This window comes from Pongo pygmaeus, chromosome 8 (assembly GCF_028885625.2).
Source record: "Pongo pygmaeus isolate AG05252 chromosome 8, NHGRI_mPonPyg2-v2.0_pri, whole genome shotgun sequence".
NCBI classification, from domain to species: Eukaryota; Metazoa; Chordata; class Mammalia; order Primates; family Hominidae; genus Pongo; species Pongo pygmaeus.
In genome coordinates, this window is record NC_072381.2 from 99,572,090 (window position 1) to 99,598,540 (window position 26,451).

Genomic DNA, 26,451 nt, shown 5'->3' on the forward strand with positions numbered 1-26,451 from the left:
TGCCTCAGCTTCCCGAGTAGCTGGAATTACAGGTGCCCGCCACCACGCTTGGCTAATTTTTGTATTTTTAATAGAGACGGGGTTTCACCATGTTGGCCGGGCTAGTCTCGAACTGCTGACTCGTGATCCGCCCGCCTCAACCTCCCAAAGTGCTGGGATTACAGGTGTGAGCCATCGCACCTGGCTGGGTTTTTTTTTTTTTTTTTTCTAGATTTTTCAGTGAGAGATACTTTCTTCCTTGGTTATATATTGACTCTTGTAGTAAGCTTTCTTGTACATAGCTGGCCTAGGAAAGACAGGTTACATATATATATGTAATAGCAATAGGGGATTAGTAGATATAATTTTATTATAAATAACAAATTATTGCTGTAAATAATATTTATCCAAATATTGTATTACTTAATCCTTTAACTGTTACATAGATTCTTTTAAATGTTTTTGTTTTCAGAATTTTGGCTCTTATTGTTAAGTACATGTACAGTCAATTCTAGTATACTTTGTAGCTGATTTAGACAAATGTTTACATCTTATTTATGGCTATCATTTTCCTTCCAATTTGTTTATCTTTTTATTATTTCTGTTGATGATTCTTCTAACACCTCTATATAAGCCAGATAGTCTTTTTATTTTACTTTAAGTTCTGGGACACAGGTGCAGAATGTGCAGGTTTGTTACGTAGGTATACACGTGCCATGGTGGTTTGCTGCACCTATCAACCTGTCATCTAGGTTTTAATCCCTGCATGCATTAGATATTAAGCCACATATTCTTAATTGAGCCTTATTATTCTAAGTAATAGTGGTATAAGTAGTAGAAATAGTTTTATTTAAAAGTATTTTTGTTTTTGCCTTGAGAACAAACTTATTATAAAATTACTGTTAAATAGCTCTCTGGTTATAAAAAACACAATTCATGTAACTTTTCTGTGTTTCAGAAACCTTTTTCCAAAAAGGACAAAGGAACTCAAATCAGTTGTCCATAGTGCTCCTGGTTGGAAATTATTTGGTAAAGTCCCTCCTAGAGAGAATCTTCAGAAAACATCAAAAATCATTCAGCAGGTAAGTGCTGACATAGCCATGTAGTTTACCCTAGCTTTTCAAGCATTCTTCTTCTTCTTCTTCTTTTTTTTAATATAACTAACCATATTCTATTTTTATTCTTATTTTTCTAGATACAGACTTTTGGGATTATAATTATTTATATGGACCTGCTAAATTTTTTAGAAAAACAGGTCACATATTTTCTGTTATTTATAATTGTGAAAATTCTTCAAAGGAATAGAACATAGACTTTTTTTAAACCAGTTATTCCTTGAATAGATTTTTTAAAAACTTAGCTAATCACTCTCACCACATACTGTTTGACTTCCAGTTGAAGTTGGTAGCATTTGTCAGTGGCACAGATGTTCTGAATATTGGTAGTTGTGAACTGATGAAATATTAAAAAGCAAAAACTGAGTAGATTATGAGGTTGAACTCTTTCCTTTGTCACTTTTCTGGTGTCCTCTCTAAACCAAGGACTTTGTAAATGAGAAGAGTTGGTACACAATCTGTTTCTAGTAATTTAGGAGCTATTTCTTCTGATATCTCTATTAACATCTGTATTCTTGAGTTCTTAAGACTTTCTGATCTTATTTGACTTCTGAACTTTGGCTCTTCAGTACTAGATAAGTGAGAATGGAAAGCAGTGAGACTGGATCAATCTGCAGTGTTTTAAAGTTCAGAGACGTTATTGCTCAGAAGAAGACATATACTACATTTCCTATTTTTATCCTTCCCAATTGTAGTTTACCAAATTTAACACAGCTAGCATTTATAAAAATGATCACATGAAGGCAATAATCATCATTCAAATTGGAAAAGATATCTTCCTTTAAGGATTTAATAGTGTTCCTTTGATTGCTCAGAAGAAAAACTGGTTTTCCAAGTAATATGAGAAAATAATTTTAGATCTTTAAAAACATTATTGTAGTTAATTCTTTTTTCTTCTTTTTGCATTTGAATAAAAGGTTTATTTTTTTCCTCAGGAAAAACAGAAAGTTAGGGACACACACTATGCTTTTAGAACCCATATTCTTTTGTAGTTGGTCCTAACCCTTCCTGGCACAGCTATCAAAAGCACTAGCTGTTTAACCAGAACCAAGATGTTCACCCCCCTAGAATGTATATGCACGGCACTAGAGGACTGCATGTTTGTCCCTGAGAGAAGCATAAGACAAACAGAAGTCGCTGAGAGAGCCGTCTTTCTAAGCAGCCCCTCCCTTTCCCTTTTGAAGGATTTGCCTGAACTATGTAGCTAGTCAGCAGTTAGACCATGTGCCTCCTCCTCTCCCTGTAAACTAACTTAATTTCTTTTTTCAAGAGACTTGGTATTGCTATGTTGCCCAGGCTGCCCTCAAACTCCTGGGCTTAAATGATGATGCACCTGCCTCAGCTTCCTGAGAAGCTGGGACTACAGGTATGTGCCACCACACCTGGCTTGTAGTTAATTTTCTTTACAAGTGATTAAAATAGTGAATAGTTTATCTATTGGTACCTAAAACTGTGTGCTGTGATCCCTAAGCCATGTGCTCAGACACTCTGGTGTGCTGCACTTAACACACTGGGGTACTGTGGGATATTTAAATTTTTTGAGGCAAACAGTGATATTCCACATCAGTTGGATATGGTGCAGACTGTTAATTTGAAGCAGTACACAGTTCCAACATTAAGTGCTACTACATACTTTTCTGTGGCATCATATCTTTGTGAATCTGTTTTTTCTGAGGTTGCTGTGATAAAAACCAGATACTGTACAAAAGTCAGCATGGGACTGGAAATGAGGGTGATGTCTAATCTGATTTTAAGGTTTGAGAAATTGTATACAATGCACAAAGCCACACATGCCCAAATTGGTAATTAATTGTGGTTATTTAAGAATGAGGCTGAGTATAGTGGCTCACACCTATAATCCCAGAACTTTGGAAGGCAGAAGCAGGCGAATCACTTGAGGTCAGGAGTTCAAGAGCAGCTTGGCCAACATGGTGAAACCCTGTCTCTACCAAAAATACAAAAAATTAGCCAGGCATGGTGGTGCATGCTTATAGTCCCAGCTACTCGGGGGATGAGACAGGAGACAGGAGAATCGCTGGAATCTGGAAGGTGGAGTTTGCAGTGAGCCAAGATCATGCCACTGCACTTCAGCCTCGGTGACAGAGCAAGACTCCATCTCAAAAAAAAAAAAAAAAAAAGAATGAAAGAAAATATATTTCTTTTTTCAATTTATGTGTTTTTTTTTTAGTGGTTACTAAGTGTTAGGATATATATCCTTATTAAATTGTTTGGACATAGCTACTTATTAAACAGAATCATTAGGTATTTCTTTTGGCTTAAGAGTTACTGTGAAAAAAATCAGAGACACTAATGGCATTGACCAAGAAAGGTTGGGAACCTCTGCTATTGTGACATCTTAAGTTTTAGCTCCTTTTTTTTTTCTTTTGATAAAGTCTGAAAGTAACTTCTCTCGTCTAGAGTGTTTTGGAAGACCAAGTTCGCCCTCTAGAGGCAAAACAGTGGTCTTGCTACTGAAGGTTTATACAGGTATTTTTGATTTTTTATGGTAGTTTAAATATGCATGCACATACATTTTTATATCTTTATATAAACTAATGTTCTATGATATTTTCTTACCATAAGTCTCTGAATAAATTACTGGTTGGATAATTATTTTTGCTGATATGCTGTATACCTTTAATCTGCTATTTTCATTTTGGAAAGCCAAGACTTCACATTCTCTTTTTTTTTTTTTTTTTTTTTGAGGCGGAGTCTCGCTCTGTCGCCCAGGCTGGAGTGCGGTGGCACGATCTCGGCTCACTGCAATCTCCGCCACCCGAGTTCACGCCATTCTCCTGCCTCAGCCTCCCAAGTAGCTGGGACTACAGGCGCCCGCCACCATGCCCGGCTAATTTTTTTGTGTTTTTAGTAGAGATGAGGTTTCATCGTGTTAGCCAGGATGGTCTCAATCTCCTGACCTCGTGATCCGCCTGCCTCAGCCTCCCAAAGTGCTGGGATTACAGGCGTGAGCCACCACGCCCGGCCCCTCACATTCTCTTTTTTATATATGTGGTATAAAAACTTGATGAGTGGGCTGGGAGCGGTGGCTCATGCCTGTAATCCCAGCACTTTGGGAGGCTGAGGCGGGTAGATCACGAGGTCAGGAGATCGAGACTATCCTGACCAACATGGTGAAACACCGTCTCTACTAAAAATATAAAAATTAGCTGGGCGTGGTAGCACGTGCCTGTAGTCCCAGCTACTTAGGAGGCTGAGGCAGGAGAATCACTTGAACCCGGGAGGCAGAGGTTGCAGTGAGCCGACATTGTGCCACTACACTCCAGCCTGGCAAAAGAGCGAGACTATGTCTCAAAAAACAGCAACAACAACAATAAAACTTCATGAGTGGTCAGGAAAAGAACAGCTCTTTTTTATTTGAGAGGAAGGGGTAGAGTTGAAATGTAGTTGCTGCCTCTGCCTCTGCGGCCCCTTCTCTGATCCTTCAACTGATGATTATTTCTCTGCACCATTTATTTTAGTTTTTGAACTTTCCAGCTATGTCACAGCTATTAGTGTATGTTTTAGTGCCCTTTTTGTGGTTATGTTTGTTCTCTGGGAGGCATTACGTATAGTCAAGTCATTTTTCTTCTGACCCTTTTCCACCTTCAAAATATGTATCAGCTGGGTGCAGTGGCTCACACCTTTAATTCTAGCACTTTGGGAGGCTGAGGCTGGTGCGTCACCTGAGGTCAGGAGTTCGAGACCAGCCTGGCCAACATGGTGAAACCTAGTCTCTACTAAAAATACAAAAATTAGCTAGGTGTGGTGACAGGTGCCTATAATTCCAGCTGCTCGGAAGGCTGAGGCAGGAGAATCACTTGAACCTGGGAGGCGGAGGTTGTAGTGAGCCAAGGTCGTGCCCTTGCACTCCAGCCTGGGTGACAAGAGTAAAACTCTGTCTCAAAAAAAAAAAAAAAAGTATTACTTTTACCATGTGATGGAACATGTTTCTACCTCTTGCTTTCTACTATCTCTGCTTCAGTGTGTGTCCTCTACTCCCTATTTGTCTAATTTTGCTGTCCTCTTCCCTGCAATTCTCATTTTTCAAAGTGGGCATGATTTTCTTTTTATAGTAATGGTAAATTTACAATTTTATGTCTCTGTTTTAACTTAGAAACATTTTTTCATAGCACTGATTTTAGAATTCTCTAGAAGATTATGAATATAAAACTGTATCTGAGATCCTTTACCATGTATGCTTTCAGATAGATGTTATTATGTTTGGAATCAGAAACCGAAAGTGAATATAGTATCAGTAAAGCCATGAGGAATATTAGGGCACTTCTGTCATGTTTTGGGATAGGTCTTAAGCTGTTAAGGCTTTAGTAAATGAAGAGGTAGCTGGTAATTTAGGTGTAAAAAACTGCTTGGAGAAATGATGCCTCACTTGCTTTTTGAATGGTAAAGCAGTAAGATTTATTAGGAGATTAGAGTAGTAGTATTTCATCGGCTAATAACTTTTTAAAGCAGGTCTTCAGAAAGAAGTTGTTGATTCTTTTAAAACATTTTTTGAAAAAAAAATTTTTTTTTTGGGAGATGGGGCTCACTATGTTGCCCAGGCTGGCCTCAAACTCCTGGGCTCAAGCAATCTTCCCGTCTTAGCCTCCTGAGTACAGGGCACTACAGGCGCACACCACCGTGTCCTGCAGAGTTGCCATATTTTTAAATATGTTATTAAACCAAACATTTCTTTAATGGAAAGACATCTGTAAGATTACACACTAAGTAAAGAAGAAAAGATTTAATTTACAAAGTTTTTGCCGGGTGTGGTGGCTCATGCCTATAATCCCAGCACTTTGGGAGGCTGAGGCAGGTGGATCGCTTGAGGTCAGGAGTTCCAGACTAGCCTGGCCAACCCCATTTCTACTAAAAACACAAAAGAATTAATGGCCTTAGTGGTGCTTACCTGTAATCTCAGCTACTTGGGAGGCTGAGGCAGGAGAATCGCTTGAACCTGGGAGGTGGAGGTTGCAGTGAGCCGAGGTCGTGCCACTGCACTCTAGCCTGAGCTGTTTCAAAAAAAAAAACTTTTTAATCTATTATTAGTGATACAAATAACACATGATTATATTCTCTTTATAAAATATAAAACACAGAATGATATATCTCAGTTCACTTTCCTTTCACATTTTTAGGCCTTTTAAAATTCATTTTTTTATGTGGAAAACATGTAATTATTTTTGCATGTATATATTTTGCATATGTGGTATTATATATTTTTTTCTATTTCAAGAATGAAATGTCACCATATTTAATTATATAGATGTGTATGTATATATATATATGTACACACACACACGTATATATATAATTTAACTTTACATGTTTTGTACCTGTAGCTTTTCAGAGATACTTGGGTTCATAAGTGAAAGAATATGTTAAATATTTTAAAACTTTTTATTCCTGCAGTAACTTTTATTACAAGTCTAATCAATTTTAGTGCTTTCCATGTTAACAGTAAAGAAACGTAAAAAACATTTTAGGATTATAGCAAAGTCAAACTGACTGAAGTTTGGCATTTAACTTGATGATCAATTCCCAAATCACAAGAACATTCCTAGTATTACTTTTTGAGGATTATCACATGTGTTCTCTTGCAGATGTGAAATTCCTCTTGTGGCCTTTTGAACCAGTTGGTGAGCCATGTTAAAAATTGCATCTGTTAATTATAAATAGTATTTCAGTTATATCGTAGTTCAGTTGACCTGAGTTTTTTGTTTTTTTTTCTAAATTAGGTAAAGTTGGAATACAGCTACATGATTTGTCTTAGGAACTCGAAACTGCAAGTGAGAATGATTTCAAATGAACCATGTTATATATAATTATGATACAATTGCATACTAGATTGAATATGCACTATTTATGCATATTTATGTCAAACTGATAGTCTCTCAGTGAAACTTATCTTTTTTTGTTAGGCACTGCTTTTATATTGGCATCTTTAATGTGAAAATTAAATTGTAGTTCTTAGATGATCAAGTTTTTCATCAATACACATGCCATTTTCCGGTAAAGTTTAAGTTGAGTGGTTGAATCAGTTTCACATAACTTTTGACAGGCAAGGAAAAAAGTTGTAAAATACTAATTTCTTAATCAGAGAGCTTCAAATTGTCTAAAAGTAGAATAGATCACTTTCCTCAGTTAAGGCTTTGCTTTTGAAATTTTTTACTGCGGGAACAACATTATGGAAAGGACTAGCATACCTGTGTTTTGTGAGCAGTAGTTAAATGTTAAATACATAACACTTAGAACATGTTAGAGCTTAATTTTCTGATTTCTGATTTTATTGGTATGTGTAACAGAATATTTGAAAAGTTTATTGGTTTTAATTATGCTTAAATATAGATATTCTTGCTGTAAAATTTGATTATTGCAAAAACAAAACAATTCTTTCACTGATGTTAAATTGTAGGGGGGCTGGGCTGTGTTCAGAAGTTATTCTTTAAAAATTTTGTTTTTGAGACAGGATCTCACTCTGTTGCTCAGGCTAGAATGCAGTGGCACAATCATGGCTCACTGCAGCCTTGACCTCCTGGGTTCAAACGATCCTCCCACCTTAGCCTCCCTGGTAGCTGAGACCACAGGTGCATGCCACCATGCCTGGCTAATTTTTTTATTTTTAGTAGAGACAGGGTCTCACTGTGTTTCCCAGGCTGGTCTTGAACTCCTGGGCTTAAGTGATCCTCCTGCCTTGGCCTCCCAAAGTGTTGGGATTACAGGCATGTGCCACCATGCCTGGCCCGAAAAGTTTAAAAAATTGTTACACTCTTGCATGTTTTGTTTTCACCTTTATTTACCTTATCTGTTATCACCTTGAAAAGGTAGTGAATAACTACATTTCTAGTTGCGTGTGTGTTCTTTATTGATGGTTGATAAATTATTATGCATTTCTATGTATAAATGGATTTCATAAAAAATAATTTGTGTGGTCTAAAGATTGGAGAGGTACTAGTAATATTTCTGGGCCTGTGCTTCTGGGAGAAGGGAGAAGTATGAGCCTCAAGAGAGAAGCCTAAATTATTAAAGAAAATTAAAAGAATAAAGATAAGTTTTCACAAATTAAACAGGGTAGAATTTGAGGGGGGGACTTTTTTCATTTTATCAGAAACAGAGACTTGGAAAGGGTTACGTTTGAAAATACTCTGAATATCTATATTTGATTACAGGAATACTGTTTTGCTTATCAACATTATATTAAAAGTTGTATTCATCCTGTCTTTATCTCAGACTTGTATATTATGGCAGGCTTCAGACTAAACAAACAAGATTGTGCTGGTAACTTTGCAAAAATGAAGTTTACTACGGTACTCTTATATACCAGAAAGTGATGAAATGCTTTGCCCCGAGACTGCAATTGAGCTTGAAATATAGGATGGGTTTTTTGTCTCCTAATTCATAGACCTGGAATAAAATTTATAATCTATAAAGACATCATAATCAGCTAAACCCTGTCTATCCCAAGCATAATGGTTTCCTCAGCTCTTAGATCAAGCTGTGTAAGAGACTCTCTTTATCTTGGGCAGACATGGTCTTGAGGTAGTAGAGGTGGGGAGTTTTTCTGCTTCTGAAACATTATTCTGGCTCTCTATAAATTGTTCACAGCATATAGAAATAGAAGGATTTACTCACTAATGTGGTTTAACACTAACCCCTTTAAGGGGAGTGTTCCTACTGTCCATTGAACCTCAAAGTCAAGTCAGTTAATGGATATATCAGTGTATATATCAGGCAATTTTGGCTCTCTCCTTGTCTTTGAAAGAGAAGCTTCTATGCTACTATTCTTTCTTCTTGTCAGTCCCCATATTTTATTTATTTAGGCAGCTATTCAAAGATTCTTGCCACCCTCCCTTTGAATCCCGTCTGATCTTTTCACATATTTCCCTCCTGGTACACTTCTCTGGTAAATCGCTTTTGCTACAAAACGCAAGGCATCAAAGTGTGGTAGAATACCATTCTGCTGCCAATTCAATGTGTGACCTGATACTAGCAAACTCTAGACTTTTTCTATAGCAGAACTTGAAGGACAGAATTCTTGAATTGATCTTAGATTTCTTAAGATTTTCTGGCTTATTTCCATGAATTCTTTATTCAAAAAATATTATGTATAATGCAATAGGTATAATTTAGGTTCTTGGTGCATATATCTATATCTATATCCTAGCCTTTGAGTTATTTCAGTATAACTGCAGGGGACAAGGGGTAGAAGAGAAATTTCATATGTAACTATAATATTGTGTTGTAAGTGCTTTAGTAGAGTTGTGACAGGGTATGAGAGTACAGTTGAAAGAGTGATTTATTTTTCTCAGAGATGACATGCAAATTGTATTCCTAAGTATATTAGTAGGAATTAAGCAGGCAGACAAGATGGGGAAAGCCATTCTAGGTAGAGGAAATTGAAAAAGCAAACAGGAATGAATAGGATCTGTTTAGCTAATAGGACAGTATATCAAAGATACAGGGTAGATGGTGAAGGCTCATTAGCCACGAGGCTAGAGAATTGGGTTTTATCTAAAATACTTTTAAATAAGGCACTGGGATATCAAATTTATGTATTAGAAAAATAATTCTGGAGGCATTATAGGAGCTGAATTAGAAAACAGTAACGATCCAGCAATCCCGCTACTGGACATTTATCCAAACAAAAGGAAATCAGTATATCAAAGAGACATTTGCAACTCCATGTTTATTGCAGAACTAGTCACAATAGCCAAGATATGGAATCAGCCTAGGTATCCCAACAATAGATGAATGGATAAGGAAAACATGGTATATATACACAATCATATACTATTCAGCCATAAAAAAGAATGAAATCTTGTCATTTGTGGCAACAGGAGTGGAACTGGAGGACATTATGTTAAGTGAAATAAGCCAGAAATGGAAAGTTAAATACCACAAGTTCTCACTTACATGTGGGACCCAAAAAAGAAAGTTGATCTCATAGGAGTAAAAAATAGAACAGAGGATACTAAAGGCTGGAAAGGGTAAGAGGAAGGTGGTGGTGGGGAGTGCATGTTAGGGAGAGATTTGTTAAAGGATAAAAAATTATAGCTAGATAGAAGGAATAAGTTCTAGTGTTTCATACCACTGTTGAATGACTATAGTTACCAATAATATACAGTTTTAAATAGCAAGAAGGAGGATATTGAATATTCCCAACACAAAGAAATGATACATGTTTGAGATGATGGGTATGGTAATTACCCTGATCTGATCACAATACATTATATGTATCAAAACATCACTATGTATCCCATAAGTATGTAAAATTATTATATGTAAACAAATAAAAAATATTAAAAAGGTTATAAAAAACTGGGTTTGAGGATAAGGTTATTAAGATTTTTTAAATAATAATCTTATTCTGATTTGCAAACACATTGGATGATTAGAACTACCTAGAGAATGTGTTAAGAATACATTGGCTCCATACATTGAGTTCTTAATGTCATTTTTGTGTGTTTTTAATTCTTGTGTTCCTAGCTGGTTCTTTTTCAAATCTGCTGTATCACTTTTTACAGTTTACTGTTCCCTGCTGAAATTTCAAGCTTGGCCTTTATCTCCTTGAATATAGTAAGTATAGCTGTTTCATATGTCTGGAAATTCCAGCATCTGGAACTCCTATAGGTCTGCTTATATCAAACATTATTTCTGCTAGTTTTTGCTAGCAGGTGATATCTTATCTCTTTGTGTGCCCAGTTACCTTACTGAGTACTGGGTGTGAAAACATAATATTTGAGACATCATGTATGGAAGACAGTTTGAATGCTAACATGATGTCATCCTTCAGAGATTTGATGACTGTTTCTTGGGCATTATATGTCTAGCTTTTGGTCCATTCATATGAGGCAAAACTCAAGTGCCAACTCTTTTGATCATTTTTTTAAATTATTAAGTTGTATAAGTTAGTTTGTGGTTGTTAAACCAACTTTGCATTCCAGGAATAAACTATGATCAGTCACAGTTATTATTCACCTTGCATATTTCTGGATTAGATCTGCATATATATATTTAAATGCATATATATTTAAATATATGTATTTAAATGCATATATATTTAAATATATGTATTTAAATGCATATATATTTAAAAATATGTATTTAAATGCATATATATTTAAATATATGTATTTAAATGTAAAAACGATGGCAGTTGTAGGTTCATAGCAGATTTGAGGAGAAGGTACAGAGAGTTCCATATAACTCCTGTCCCCACATACACACAGCCTCCTTCACTGTCAGCATCCTGCACCATAGTGGATCATTTTTTACAACCAATGAACTTACATTGACACACAGTCACTCAAAGTCCATAGTTTACAGTATCATTCATTCCCAGTGTTCTACATTTTATGGCTTTGGACAAATGTATAATGACATGTATCTACCATTGTAGTATTACACAGTATAGTTTCACTACACTAAAAATTGTGCTGTGTGTATTCATTCTTCTCTCCCCAAGTCCCCTGGAAACCACAGATCTTTTTCTTGTCTCCATAGTTTTGCCTTTTCCAGACTGTTATGTAATCGGAACCAGACAGTATTTAGCTGTTTCAGGTTGGTTTCTTTCACTTAGTAATATACATTTATATTTCCTCCATGCCTTTCCATGGCTTGATAGCTCATTTCTTTTTAGTGCTGGATAATATTCTGTTGTCTGGGAACACCACAGTTTATTTACCCATTCACCTACTGAAGGACGTCTTAGTTGCTTCCAAGTTTTGGCTATTGTTAATAAGGCTTCTCTAGACTTCTGCGTGCAATTTTTTGTGTGGTTTTATGTTTTCAGTTCATTTTGGTAAATACCAAAGGAAGTGATTACTGGATCATAAGAATATGTTTAGTTTTGCAAGAAGGTAGCAAGATATCTTCCAAAGTGGTTGTCCCATTGTGCATTCCCAGCAGCACTGAATGAGAGTTCCTCTTGCGCGCCACATTTTCTCCAGTATTTGGTGCTGTCAGTGTTTTGAATTTTGGCCATTCTCATGGCTGTGTGGTGGTGTCTCATTGTCTTAATTTGCAATTCCCTAATGACATATGATGTTGAACATCTCTTCACGTGTTTACTTTGCCATCTGTATATCTTCTTTGATGATATACAGGTCTTTTGCTCATGTTAAAATCAGATTGTTCAATTTCTTATTGTTGAGTTTTAAGACTTCTTTGTATATTTTGGATAACAGTCCTTTGTCAGGCATGCCTTTGGCAAATATCTTCTCTCTTTCTATGGCTTGTCTTTTCACAGAGCAGAAGTTTTAAATTTCAGTGAACTCCAGCTTATCAATTATAGTAGTCTCCCCTTATCACAGTTTCACTTTCCACAGTTTTGGTTACTCATGGTCAGCTGCAGTCTGAAAATATTAAAATAAAAATAAAAAATAAAAATATTTTGTGTGCATGTATGTGTGTCTGTGTGTGTGCATATGTGAGTGTGTGTGAGCGAGAGAACACATTCATGTAACTTTTATTATAGAATTTTGTTATAATTGCTCTATTTTATTATTGTTAATGTCTTACTGTGTCTAATTTATAAATTTATAAAGTTTATAAAACATCATATGTGTAGGAAAAAAGCACATACAGGGTTCAGTATCAGGCATCCACTGGGGGTCTTAGAACATACTTCCCAAGGATAAGGGGGGACTACTGTATTTTACTTTTTATTTTTTTGTAGATCATGCCTTTAGTGTTGATCTAAAAAGTCATAACCATACTCAAGGCCATCTAAATTTTCTGTGTTATCTTCTAGGAGTTATATAGTTTTGTACTTTACATTTAGGTCTGTAAACCATTTTGAGTTAATTTTTGTGATGGATGTAAGGTCTGTATGTAGATTGATTTTTTCATGTCGATGTCCAGTTATTCCAGTACCATTTGTTGAAAAGCCTGTCTTTGCTCCATTGTATTGCCTTTGCTCCTTTGTCAAAGATCAGTTGACTATATTTATGTGGGCTTATTTCTGGGATCTCTGTTCTGTTCCATTGATCTATTTGTCTGTTCTTTCACCAATGCCACACTGTCTTGATTATTGTAGCCTTCTGGTAAGTCTTGAATTCGAGTAGTGTCAACCCTCTGACTTTGTCTTTTTTCAATATTGAATTGGCTATTCTGGGTCTTTTGTCTCTCCATGTAACTTTAGACTCAGTTTATCATTCCCAAAATAATTTGCTGAGATTTTGATCTATAGATCAAGTTGAGAAAAGCTGACATCTAAATGACATTGAGTGTTCTTTTCTTTTGAGACAGAGTTTTGCTCTTGTTGCCCAGGCTAGAGTGCAGTGGCGCCACTGCAACCTCCACCTCCCAGGTTCAAGCGATTCTCCTGCCTCAGCCTCCTGAGTAGCTGGGATTATAGGCATGTGCCACCATGCCGGGCTAATTTTCTATTTTTAGTAGAGACAGGGTTTCTCCATGTTTGTCAGGCTGGTCTTGAACTCCTGACCTCAGGTGATCCACCCGCCTCAGCCTCCCAAAGTGCTGAGATTACAGGCGTGAGCCACCGCGCCCGGCAAGTCTTCTTAATCATAAACATGGAATATCTCTTCATTTGTTTTGTTCTTCTTTGTTATCTTTCATTAGAGTTTTGTACTTTTCCTCATACGAATCTTGCATATGTTTTGTTAGACTTATACCTAAATATTTCATTTCTATGGTAATGTGTTTTAAATTTTGAATTTTACTTGTTCATTGCTGTTATATTGTAAGAAAGTGATTGACTTTTGTACATTAGCCTTCTATCTTGTAAACTTGCTGTTATTGCTTATTAGTTCCAGAAGTTTTTCTGTTGATTTTTTTGGACTTTCTCCATAGAAAATCATGTCATCTGTAAACAAAGACAGTTTTATTTCTTCTTTCCCAATTAGTGTAACTTTTATTTCCTTTTTCTATTGCATTAACTAGGACTTCCAGAACAATGTTGAAAAGCAGTGATGAGCGGGGATATCCTCGCCTTGTTCCTGACCTTAGAGAGACAGCTTCTGGCTTCTCACCATTAAGTATGATGTTAGCTATGGGTTTTTTGTAGATGTTCTTTATCAAGTTGAGGAAGTTCCTCTCTATTCCTAGTTTACTGAGAGGTTTCATCATGAATGGTGTTGGATGTTGTCAAATGCTTTTCCAACATCTATTGATGTTTTATCATGTGATTTTTGTTCTTTAGCTTCTTGATGCAATTGATTAAATTAATTGATTTTTTTTTTTTTTAAACATTGAGCCAGTTGTGCATACCTAGGATAAATCCCACTTGGTCATGGTATAGAATTCTTTTTATACATTGTTGGATTAGATTTGCTAATTTTTCTTAAGGATTTTCTGCATTTATGTTCATAAGAGATATTGGTCTGTACGTTTCTTTTTTGGTAATGCCTTTGTCTAGTTTTGGTATTAGAGTAATGCTGGCTTCATATAATGAGTGAGGAAGTATTTCCTCTACATCTGTCTTATGGAAGAGATTATAGATAATTGATACAATTTCTTCCTTAAATGTTTGGTAGAATTCATCAGTGAACCCATCTGGGTCTGTGCTTTCTGTTTTGGAAGATTATTAATTATTGATTCAGTTTCTTCTTATGTTAGTTTGGGTATATTTCAAGGAATTGGTTCATTTCATTCAGGTTATCAAATTATGGGCATAGAATTGTTCATAATAAGCCAGGTGTGGTGGCTCAGGCCTGTAATCCCAGCACTTTGGGAGGCCAAGGCAGGTGGATCACTTGAGGTTGGGAGTTCGAGACCAGCCTGGCCATCGTGGTGAAATCCTGTCTGTACTAAAAATATTAGCTGTACTAAAAATATTAATTTTCAAAAAAATTAGCTGGACATGGTGGCATGCGCCTGTAGTCCCAACTCCTTGGGAGACTGAGGCAGGAGAATTGCTTGAACCCGGGAAGCAGAAGTTCCAGTGATCCAGGATGGCACCTGGACAACAGAGCACAAGACTCCATCTCAAAAAAAAAAAAAAAAAAAAAAGAATTGTTCATAATACTTATTTGTTATCCTTTTTAATGTCCTTGGGCTCTGTAGTGATGTCTCTACTTTCATTTCTGATATTAGTAATTTATGTCTTTTTTGTTTTCTCTTAGTTATCGTGTCAAGAGGATTATCAATTTTATTGATCTTTTTAAAGAACTGTTAGCTTTTGGTTTTGTTGATTTTTCTCTACTGACTTCCTGTTTTCAATTTTATTGATTCCTGCTCTTTATTTTTTTCTGCTTACTTTGTAATTAATTTGCTCGAATTTTTCTTGTTTCTTAAGGTGGAAGCTTAGATGATTGATTTTCGATCTTTCTTCTTTTCTCATGTATTCATTCAAGGCAATACTTTTGCCTCTAATACTGTATTTGCTGCATCTCACAAATTTTCATAAGTTGTATTTTCATTTTCATATAGTTAAAAATATTTTAAAATTACCCTTAAGATTTCTTCTTTGACACATGTGTTATTTAGAAGTGGGTTGTTTAATCTCCAGGTATTTGGGGATTTTTCAGCTATCTATCTCTGTCAGTTTCTAGTTTAATTTAATTGAAATCTGAGAGCAGACATTTTATGATTTCTGTTATTTTAAACTTGTTAAGGTGTATTTTATGACATAGAATGTAGTCTGTATTGGTGAATGTTCCATGTTAGCTTGAGAAGAATGTTTCATCTGCTGTTGTTGGTTGCAGTAGTCTACAGATGTCAATTACATCTAGTTGACTGTTGGTACTGTTGTTCAGCTATGTCCTTACTGATTTTCTGACTGCTGGATCTGTCCATTTCTGATAGAGGCATTAAAGTTTTCCAGTGTAATAGTAGATTCATCTATTTCTCCTTGTAGTTCTGTCCATTTTTGCCTCATGTATCTTGATCACTCTGTTTTTAGTTGCATACATGATAAGGATTTTTGTGTCTTCTTGGATTATTAACCCCTTTATTATGTAATGCCCCTCTTTATTCCTGATAACTTTCCTTGCTCCAAAGTCTGCTCTGTTTGAGATTACTATAGCTACTCTTGTTATCTTTGATTAGCATTGGCATGGTATATCTTTCTCCATCCCTTTTTAAAAAATCTGTATGTGCCTTTATACTTAAAGTGGGGTTTTCAAAATTTTAACCTAATTTAATTTAATTTTACTTTAAGTTCCAGGATACATGTGCTGACCGTGCAGGTTTGTTACGTAGGCATGCATGTGCCATGGTTGTTTGCTGCACCTATCAACCTGTCATTTATGTTTTAAGCCCCGCATGCATTAGGTATTTGTCCTAATGCTCTCCCTCCCCTTGTCCCCCCACCCCCTGACAGGCCCCTGTGTGTGTTGTTGTTCTCTCTGTATCCATGTGTTCTCATTGTTCAACTTAAAGTGGGTTTTTTTGTAGACAACACATGGCTGGGCCTTGTTTTGTGATACACTTTGGCAGTCTCTGTTTCTTCATTTGTTTGTTTGTTTTGTTTTATTTTTGAGACAGAATCTTGCTCTGTTGCCTAGGCTGGAATGCAGTGGTGCAGTCATAGCTCACTGCAGCCTCAAACTCTTGGCCTCAAATGGTCCTCCCGCTATGGCCTCCAAAAGTGCTGGGATTACAGGCATGAGCCACCATGCTTGGCCTTTCTGTGTTTTAATTGGTGCATTTAGACCATTGATATTTAAAGTGGTTATTGATATAGTTGGATTATTATCTCTCATTTCTGTTACTGTTTGTTAGTTGTTGCCTTTATAATTTGTTTCTGGTTTTGTCTTCCACATCTTTTCAGTCTTTAGTTTTAATTGAACGAACATTTTGTATGATTCCATTTTCTCCCATTTCTTAGCATATCAGTTATATTTCTTTTTTTAAAATTTTTTTTAATGGTTGTCCTGGAGTTTGCAGTATGTATTTATAGCTAAGCCAACTCCACTTTCAGGTAACACTATACCCGAAAGTGGAGTTTCATGTGTAATGCAAATACCTTATAATAACAAAACATTCCTAATTCCTTCTGCCCATCCCTTTTATTGCTGCCATTCGTTTTACTCACATATGAGCATGCACACACATGAGCATACATAATTGAACACATTATTGATGTTATTATTTTGAGTAAACTGTTGCTATGGTTTGTTTATCCCCTCTAAAATTTATAGTGCAAGGCAATCCCCACTGTGGCAATATTGAGAGAGGGGGCCTTTAAGAGGTGATTCTTTAAGAGGATTAATCTATTTTATAGGATTAATCCATTAGTGGATTAATGGATTATTGGGTTATCATAGAATGGGCCTAGTGACTTTATAAGAAGAGGAAGCAAGATCTGAGCTAGCATGCTTAGCCCCTCAGCGCATGATGCTCTGCACCACCTCAGGATTCTACAGAGCGTCCCCATCAGCAAGAGGGCTCTCATTAGATGTAGCCCCTTGACCTCGTTCTTCTCATCCTCTGTAACTGTAAGAAATACGTTCTTTTGAATTTTAGGTATTCTGTTATAAGCAACAGAAAATAGACTAAGAAAACTTTTTTTCTGTTAGATCAATTAAGAATAAGAAAAATTCTTGACCAGCCTGACCAACATGGTGAAACTGTGTCTGGAATTGGTGGGTTCTTGGTCTCACTGACTTTAAGAATGAAGCCACGGACCCTCGTGGTGAGTGTTACAGTTCTTAAAGACGGTGTGTCCGGAATTTGCTCCTTCTGATGTTTGGATGTGTCTGGAGTTTCTTCATTCTGGTGGGTTCGTGGTCTCGCTGGCTTCAGGAGTGAAGCTGCAGACCTTCACGGTGAGTGTTATAGCTCTTAAAGGTGATGCATCTGGAGTTGTTCGTTCCTTCCATCTGGAGTTGTTCGTCCCTCCCCGTGGGTTCATGGTCTTGCTGGCTTCAGGAATGAAGCTGCAGACCTTCGCGGTGAGTGTTACAGCTCACAAAGTCAGCGCAGACCCAAAGAATGAGCAGCAGCAAGATTTATTGTGAAGAGCAAAAGAACAAAGCTTCCACAGCGTGGAAGGGGACCCAAGCAGGTTGCCGCTGTTGGCTCAGGTGGCCTGCTTTTATTCCTTTATCTGGCCCCACCCACATCCTACGGATTGGTCCATTTTACAGAGAGCTGATTGGTCCATTTTGACAGGGTGCTGATTGGTGCATTTACAAACCTTGAGCTAGACACAGAGTGCTGATTGGTGCATTTACAATCCTTTAGCTAGACACAAAAGTTCTCCAAGTCCCCACTAGATTAACTAGACACAGAGCAGTGATTGGTGCATTCACAAACCTTGAACTAGACACAAGGTGCTGATTGGTGCGTTTACAAACCCTGGGCTAGACACAGGGTGCTGATTGGTGCATTTACAAACCTTTAGCTAGACATAAAAGTTCTCCAAGTCACCACCTGACTCAGGAGCCCAGCTGGCTTTGCCTAGTGGATCCTGTGCCAGGGCTGTGGATGGAGCTGCCCGCATTCCTCAGCCCTTGGGTGGTCGATGGGACCAGGCGCCACGGAGGAGGGGGCGGAGCCCATCAGGGAGGCTCAGGTCGCACAGGAGCCCACCAGGGGGGTTGCGGGGAACTCAGGCATGGCAGACTGCAGGTCCTGAGCCCTGCCCTGCGGGGAGGTGGCTGAGGCCCAGCGAGAATTCAAGTGTGGCACAGGTGGGCCGGCAGTGCTGGGGGACCCGGCGCACCCTCTGCAGCTGCTGGCCTGGGTGCTAAGCCCCTCACTGCCCGGGGCCAGTGGCACTGGCTGGCCGCTCCAAGTGCGGGGCTTGCCGAGCCCGCACCCACCTGGAACTCGCGCTGGCCCGTGAGTGCCGCGCGCGCAGCCACAGTTCCCGCCTGCACCTCTCCCTCCACACCTCCTGGCAAGTAGAGGGAGCCAGCTTTGGCCTCAGCCAGCCCAGAGAGGGTCTCCCACAGTGCAGCAGTGGGCTGAAGGGCTCCTCAAGTGTAGCCAGAGTGGACACCGAGAGCGAGTGAGGGCTGCCAGCACATTGTCACCTCTCAAGTCCCTGTGTTTACTAAAAGTACAAAAATTAGCTGGGCATGGTGGTACATGCCTGTAATCCCAGCTACTTGGGAGGCTGAGGCAGGAGAATCGCTTGAACCTGGGAGGTGGAAGTTGAGGTGAGCTGAGATCACGCCACTGCACTCCAGCGTGGGTGACAGAACAAGACTCCATCTCAAAAGAAAAAAGAAAAATATCTTCTTTCAGAAGAAATTCTTTTAATATTTTTTGCAAGGCAAGTCTCCTGGCAAACAAATTCCTTAATAATTGTCCCAGAAAGTTTTTTTCCTTCACTTTTGAAGGATAACTTTGTAGGGTACAGAATTCTAGGTTTGCAATTTTTTTTCTCTTGGCACTTTAAATATTTCACTCCACTGTTTACTTGCATTTCTGAGGATAAGTTCATATCTTTGCTCCTATAGGTAGGGTGTTTTTCCCTCTGCCGCCTTTGAAGATTTTTTGATCTTTGATTTTCTGAAATTTGAATATGATATGGCTAGAAGTAGTTTTTTTTTTTTTTTTTTTTAAATGTTTATGCTATTTGATGTTCTCTGAGCTTCCTGGATCTTTGATTTGGTGTTGACATTAATTCGGGGGAAATTCTCAGTCCATATTGCTTTAGATATTTCTTCTTCCTTCTCTCTGTCTCTCTTCTCCTCCCCTCTCTCTTGTCCTTTGTAGTTTTCCCAGTGTTCTTGGATATTCTGTACTTTTTTTCCCAGTCTTTTTTCTCTTTGCTTTTCAGTTTTGAAAGTTCTGTTTTCATATCCTCAAGTTCAGAGATTCTGTCTCAGCCATGTCCAATTTACTAATCAACCCATCAAAGGAATTCTTTATTTCTGTTCCAGTTTTTTTAACCTTTAGTATTTCTTTTTGATTATTTCTTAAAATTTTCATCTCTTACATTATTCTTGCATGTTGTCTACTTTTTCCATTGAAGCCTTTAGTGCACTACTCATAGTTCTCTTTAAAACGAATTCTGGTTTGATAATTCCAACATTCCTATCATATCTAACTCTGGTTCTAATGCTTGTTTAGTCTGTTTAGACTGTGGTTTTTACCATTTAGTATGCCAAATAAGTTTTGCTGAAAGGTAGATATAAATGTGGTGGGTAAAAGGAACTGGTAAGTAGGACTTTAGTAAGGTAGTGGTAAGGTGTGGGAAAAGGGGAAGCATTCTATAGTCCTATGATTAGGTCTTAATCTTTTGGTGAACCTGTACCTCTGAATGGTACGCTTCATAGTGCTTCTCAGTTTTGTTTTTTTTCCCCCTTTAATAGGACAGAATGGCCAGAGGGAGCTGCAGTTGTGTATTTCCCTTCCCCTAGTTAGGTTAGAGCAGGTTAGGCTCTGGTAAAATAGTTTCTCCCGAGGGCAGACCTTGTTAAGAACAGAATGTAAAGGACTATTTCAAAATAATTACTTTTCCTCTCTTGCTGAAAGCACAGGGGGATTTCTTCCCGACAGTACTCACTCTGAGGACCTGGTAGAGTTCCTGGAAATAAAACTCATGAAAGTGTATGCAACTGGGTCCTCCTGGAGTTTTTTTTTTTTTTCCTTTTTAAAATAGCTGCATACCCCCTGGAGTTCTAACACTCAGACTTGTCCACACTCAGCCTTTATCAGTTTGTCAATTACAGTTTATGTTTTCCTACTCCAGCACTGCCAGAGGTTTCAGCTTCTGGGTTTCTGCTCTGCTAAGTTGTGATTCTTCTTTATGTGTTTGTTTCTGCAGTTTTGGGGCAGTGGTTTGCTCTGTGGCTTCATGTCTCTGGTGAATCTAAGAATAATTATTAATTTTTCAGTTTGCTTAGGTTTTTACTTGTTAGGATGCAATGGCAACTTCTTGAACTCCTGGCCTCAAAAGATCCTCCCACCTTGACCCCCACAAAATGTTGGCATTATAGGCGTGAGCCACAACACCTGTCCTGGAATGGCAGTTTCTAAGCTGTGTACATGCTGGAGTGGAAATCCAGAAGTCAGTTTGCTAATACTATGTTAGGGATTTTTGCTTCTATATTCATGAGGGATGTCAGTCTATAATTTTCTTTTAATGCCTTTGTCAGATTCTGGTATTGGGATAATACAATCATTGTTTAGTAAGTTGAGGATTGTTTCTATTTTCTGAAATAATTTGTGTAGAATTGGTGTTATTTCTTCCTTAAATGTTTGACAGAATTTACCAGTGAAATAATTTAAGCCAAGGTTTCTCAACCTCAGCAGTTTTGACATTTTAGGTCATGTAAATATGTAATATGTAATATGTAATATTTACATGACCTAAATGTAAATATTGTGAGGGGCTTTCCTGTGAAATACAGGATATTTAGTAGTACCCCTGGCCTCTAGGAATTCCAGTGGTAATCCCCCTTCACGTCTCATTGTGACAACCGAAATGTCTTAGACATTGTCAGATGTCCTTAAGGGGGCAAAGTCAACCCCAGTTGAGAATTACTGATCTAAGTGAAGTGTGGAAGTTTTTTGTTGTTGAGCATATTTTTAGTTATAAATTTAATGTTTTTCTTGACATCAGCCTGGGCTATTCAAGTTTTCTGTTTCTTCTTGAGTCAGTTTTGGTAACATGTCTTTCAACAGATTTTTATATGTCATCTATATTGTTGGATTTATTGCATTTAAATTATTCATATTTTCTTATCTTTTTAATGTCTGCTAGGTATGTGATAGAAATGTGGATAGTGATGATCTCTCATGCATTCCTGGTTTTGGCAATTTTTATCTTCTCTTTTTCATTCATCAGTTTTACTAGGAGTTTATCAATTTTATTATGTTTTAAAAGAAACACCTTTTGTTTCACTGATTTTTACTTCTTGTTTTTTGTGTGTTCTGTTCATTGATTTCTGTTCTTTATTATTTACTATCCACTTGCTTTGGATTTATTTTGCTTTTTTTCTAGTTTTCTAAGGTGGATCATTCATTTTAGACCTTTTATCTTTTTAATGTATTTTAAGCTACAAATTTTCCTCTAACTGTGCTTTAGCTGCATTCCATAAATTTCAGTGTTTTCATTTTCAATCAATGAAAGATACTTTTCCTTTTCTTTTGTTACTGCCTTTACTTATGATTATGTAGAAGTATGTTATTTTACTTTTTAAATATCTTGGGATTTTACAGATATGTTTTCATAAATGATTAATATGGATGGTCAGTGTCTCAGTCCATTTTCCGTTGCTTATAACAGAATATTGGAAACTGAGTAATTTATAAAGAAAGGGAATTTATTTCTTACAGTTACAGAGGATGAAAAGTCCAAGGTCGAGGGGCTTCATCTGGTGAGAGTCCTCTTACTGGTTGGAACTCTGCAGAGTCCCAGGGCGATGCAGGGCGTCATGTGGCAAGGGAGCTGAACATATGAGCTCAGGTCTCTTTTCCTTTTCTTACAAAGCTACCAGTCCCACTCTCATGATAATATGTTAATCTGTGAACAGATTAATCCATTCATAAGGGCAGAGCCCTCCTGACCAAATTACCTCTTAAAGGCTCCCCCACCCCCGCCCAGTACTATCACACTGGGGATTAAATTTCAACACCAGTTTTGGAAGGGACAAATAGACAAATATTCAAACCATAACAGTCAGACAATATATGTTATGCAATTTTAGTTTTTTTTCAATTTATTGAGACTTGTTTATGCCCCAAATATAGGGGCATTACTGAACATTCCTTGTGTACTTTAGAGCAGTGTGTATTTTGCAGATGTTGAATGAAGTATTCTATAAATGTCAGTTTAGGTCATGTTAGATGGTAGTGTTAAATTTTTTATATTTTTTAAATTTTCTGCTTTTTCTACCACTAACTGAGAGAAGAGTGATAAAATCTCCACCATAATGTACTTGGTTATTTCTCCTTTCATTTCTGTCAATTTTTGTTTCCTGTTTTTTGAAGCTTTGTTTTGAAGTTGTCTTGGTGAATTGGTCCCTATGTCATCAATGATATGTCCTTTTTGCTTTGGTAAGATTTCCTTTTATGAAGTTTTTATCTGACTTTATTAGCCACTAGAGCTTGTTTCCAGTTAATATTTTGCAGACATTTCTGTTTTCATCCTTTTATTCTTGTATCTGTCTTTATATTTAAAGTGGGTTTCTTATAAATAGCATATAGTTGGGTCTTAGTTTTGTAAGAACCTTACATGTAAGAATCTTACAACAGTGTACTGCTGTTACCTCCTTTCTAACTTTTGTGCTGTAAACTCCTTATTTACATTTGCCAGTATATTTCTGTATTAAATGACCAAATATTCTCTAAAACTTTAAGAAATGAGAAAACTGTCTTTTTTATTTGTCCATATTTATTATTTTTGGTGCATTTTATCTCTTTGTGTGTATTCATGTTTTCATGTGATACATACTTTCTGCCTGAATAATTTCCTTGAAATTATATTGCTGTCTATTGACAACATATATATATGTATATATGCATATACATACACATATAGTGGCATTTACAAGTTCGCAGCATTTTAATTCTTACTGAAAGACTGGATTTTATTATTGGCAACACTTATTTTCAGTTGCTTTCCTTAAAATCACTGGCACACTTCATCCTTTTTTGTTTGTTTTAATAAGCTTTTTATTTTGGAATAACTTTAGATTTACAGAATAACTTTAGATTTTGGAATAACTTTATTATTGTGATACTGAAAAAATAATACAGAGCATTCATAAATACCTCTCATTCAGTTTCTTCTAATGTTAGCATCTATTACCCTGTACATTTGTCAAAACTCAGAAAATTGACTTTGGTAGATTACTATTAATTAAACTCCAGACTTCACTTGGATTTCACCAATTTTTCTATTAAAGTCCTGTTTCTCTTTCAGCGTCTAATCTGGAATATCACATTATATTTTGCTATCACAATTCCTTAGTCTCTATGGCCTTTGACAGTTTGTCATCTTTCCTTTTTTTAATGAACTTGACACTTTTGAAGAGTACTGGTCTATTATTTTCTAGAATGGTCTTCAATTTAGGTTTCTCTCATGATTTCCTTATGACTTGAGTGGGTTAATGATTTTCTGGGAGAAATATCATGGAGATGAAGGGGCCCACTTTGTCTAATTTTTAGAAAATGACTGCCACTGCAGTTTGCAGTCAGTTTTTCTTTTAAATAAAAGTAGTGTTCTTGAAAAAGACATTTGTTCAGTTTAGAACTCAAATAATTGCACAAGTGCTTTTCCTTTGCACAAGTGTGTAGTCCAGTTTTTTGTTTTTGTTTCTGTTTTTTTTTTTTTTTAAGACAGAGTTTCGCTGTTGTTGCCCAGGCTGGAGTGCGGTGGCGCTATCTCTGCTCACTGCAACCTCCGCCTCCTGGGTTCAAGCGATTCTCCTGCCTCAGCCTCCCGAGCAGCTGGGATTACAGGCATGCACCACCACGCCTGGCTAATTTTTGTATTTTTGGTAGAGATGGAGTTTCTCCATTTGGTCAGGCTGGTCTCGAACTCCTGACCTCAGGTGATCCGCCTGCCTCGGCCTCCCAAAGTGCTGGGATTACAGGCATGAGCCACTGTGCCCGGCCCTGTACTTTTCCTTTTGTCACGCAGAATGTTAAGATGTTTACTCATATATAAATATTTAATACAATTAATAATTTTTACTGTTTTGTCATAGACATTCTTAAATGAATCTGGCCACTCCCCCTCTTTTTTTTAAACCTTCAATGCATGTCCTGAAGAATACAGTCATCAGAGTGCTATTGCTTTGATTTGTGATGGGGCACTGACAGTTTTTGTTTTTAGACAGGGTCTCTGTTGCCCAGGTTGGAGTGCAGCAGTGAGCTCATAGCTCCCCACTTTCACGCGCATGCAACCATACTTGGCTAATGTTTTATTTTTTGTAGAGACAATGTCTCACTATATTGTCCAGGCTACCTACAGTTTTATTCAACATTGCTGAGCACCATTAGTACAAATGTCGATGCAGTGACAAACTATTAACACTATTAGGAATATAGCTCTGACTTTGCAGACCCCATGAAAGCATCTCCTGAACACTTAGGTCTTCTGATTACACATCGAGAAACCGCAACACTAGGGCTTTTATGATATTTATCTTTAATTTATCATGGTCTACCTTCAAATAACTTTATAGCACTTGAGCATAATGGAAGAACCTTACAACAGTGTACCGCTGTTACCTCCTTTCTAACTTTTGTGCTGTAAACTGGTTATTTACATTTACCAGTATATTTCTGTATTAAATGACCAAATATTCTCTAACTTTAAGAAATGAGAAAACTGTCTTTTTTATTTGTCTATATTTATTATTTTTGGTGCTTTTTGTCTCTTTGTGTATATTCATGTTTTCATGTGATACATACTTTCTGCCTGAATAATTTCCTTGAAATTATATTGCTGGTCTACTGACAACAAATTATCTTAGCTATTGCTTGTCTGAAAATATTTTTATTTTGCTTTCACTTATGAAAGATATTTCCTCTGGTATAGGATTCTAAGTTAATAGATGTTCCCTCTTCATTTTTTTTTCCTTCAGCAATTTAAAGATTTTTCTATTGTCTTTTGACTGGAATAATTTTAGGGGAAAAGTCTTGTAATCCTTTTCACATTCAGTCTTTTCAATATAAGTGCTTTTTTTCTGGCTGCTTTTAAAATATTCTTCTTACCATTATATTTTAGCAAATAATTATGATGTCTTTTGGTGTGGTTTTATCTGTATTTTGCTTAGAATTTATTGAACTTCTTGGGTCTGTGGGTGTAGTTTGACAATATTTCAGCCATTATTGTCTTAAATATTGTTCTCCCTCGTACCTAGACTCCAATTACACATAATTTAGGCTGCTTGATATTGTTCCCTAAAGCTCTGCTTATATTTCTTCAATTTTTTCTTTGCTTTGCTTAATTTTGGATAGTTTCTGTTGCTCTGTTCTCAAGTTGATTGATAACAGTGCTACAGTTTTTAATATGCAAGATCTGAAGTGAATATTTTACTGGGTGACATTAATCACAGATTAAACATTGCAGAAGAAAGTAAGTTCATTGATAATTTCTTAGTTATGGGATAAATTAGCTCCAAAGAAAAAATTACGTTAGACGTGAACTAAAAAAGTTTATAAATAAGCCATAAAAGATTCAAACTGATGCACAAGAAGCTTAACTTCTGGACAGAACAAAATTCAAACATTATTCAGCCCTCAGCCGTCTAAAATTCACAATGTCTTACATCCAACAAAGAAGAGACCTTCTGGGTTTTTCCTGAATGTTTTGTGTATTCCCAGTGATGACTTTTTATTCTGGTGGGTGATAATGTGAATAATTCTCACCCCTGGGTAAGCTCTGGGAAGTGTTTTGTTTATAGCTCCTCAGGTTATTGTTCTTTTCCCAAAAGTTCTTCTTTGCCCAGCTTTGTAGAGTTTTATTGTACACATGTGTAGATCAGTA

General features: G+C 36.9%; 1 protein-coding gene across 4 annotated transcripts in view; it reads left to right on the forward strand.

The window, feature by feature from the left end:
- The window catches only part of TBC1D12 (TBC1 domain family member 12), a 135,458-nt gene that overhangs the window by 40,834 nt on the left and 68,173 nt on the right, over window positions 1-26,451 (forward strand). For 2 of the 4 annotated variants that reach the window (XM_054435972.2, XM_063669999.1), the window contains exon 2: window positions 938-1,061. In XM_054435972.2, coding sequence (XP_054291947.1) covers window positions 938-1,061 — 124 coding nt within the window. Of the gene's footprint in view, window positions 1-937; window positions 1,062-2,369; window positions 2,461-3,515; window positions 3,582-26,451 lie in introns of those variants that run through there. The other 2 variants (XM_063670000.1, XM_063670001.1) reach the window with 2 other exon arrangements.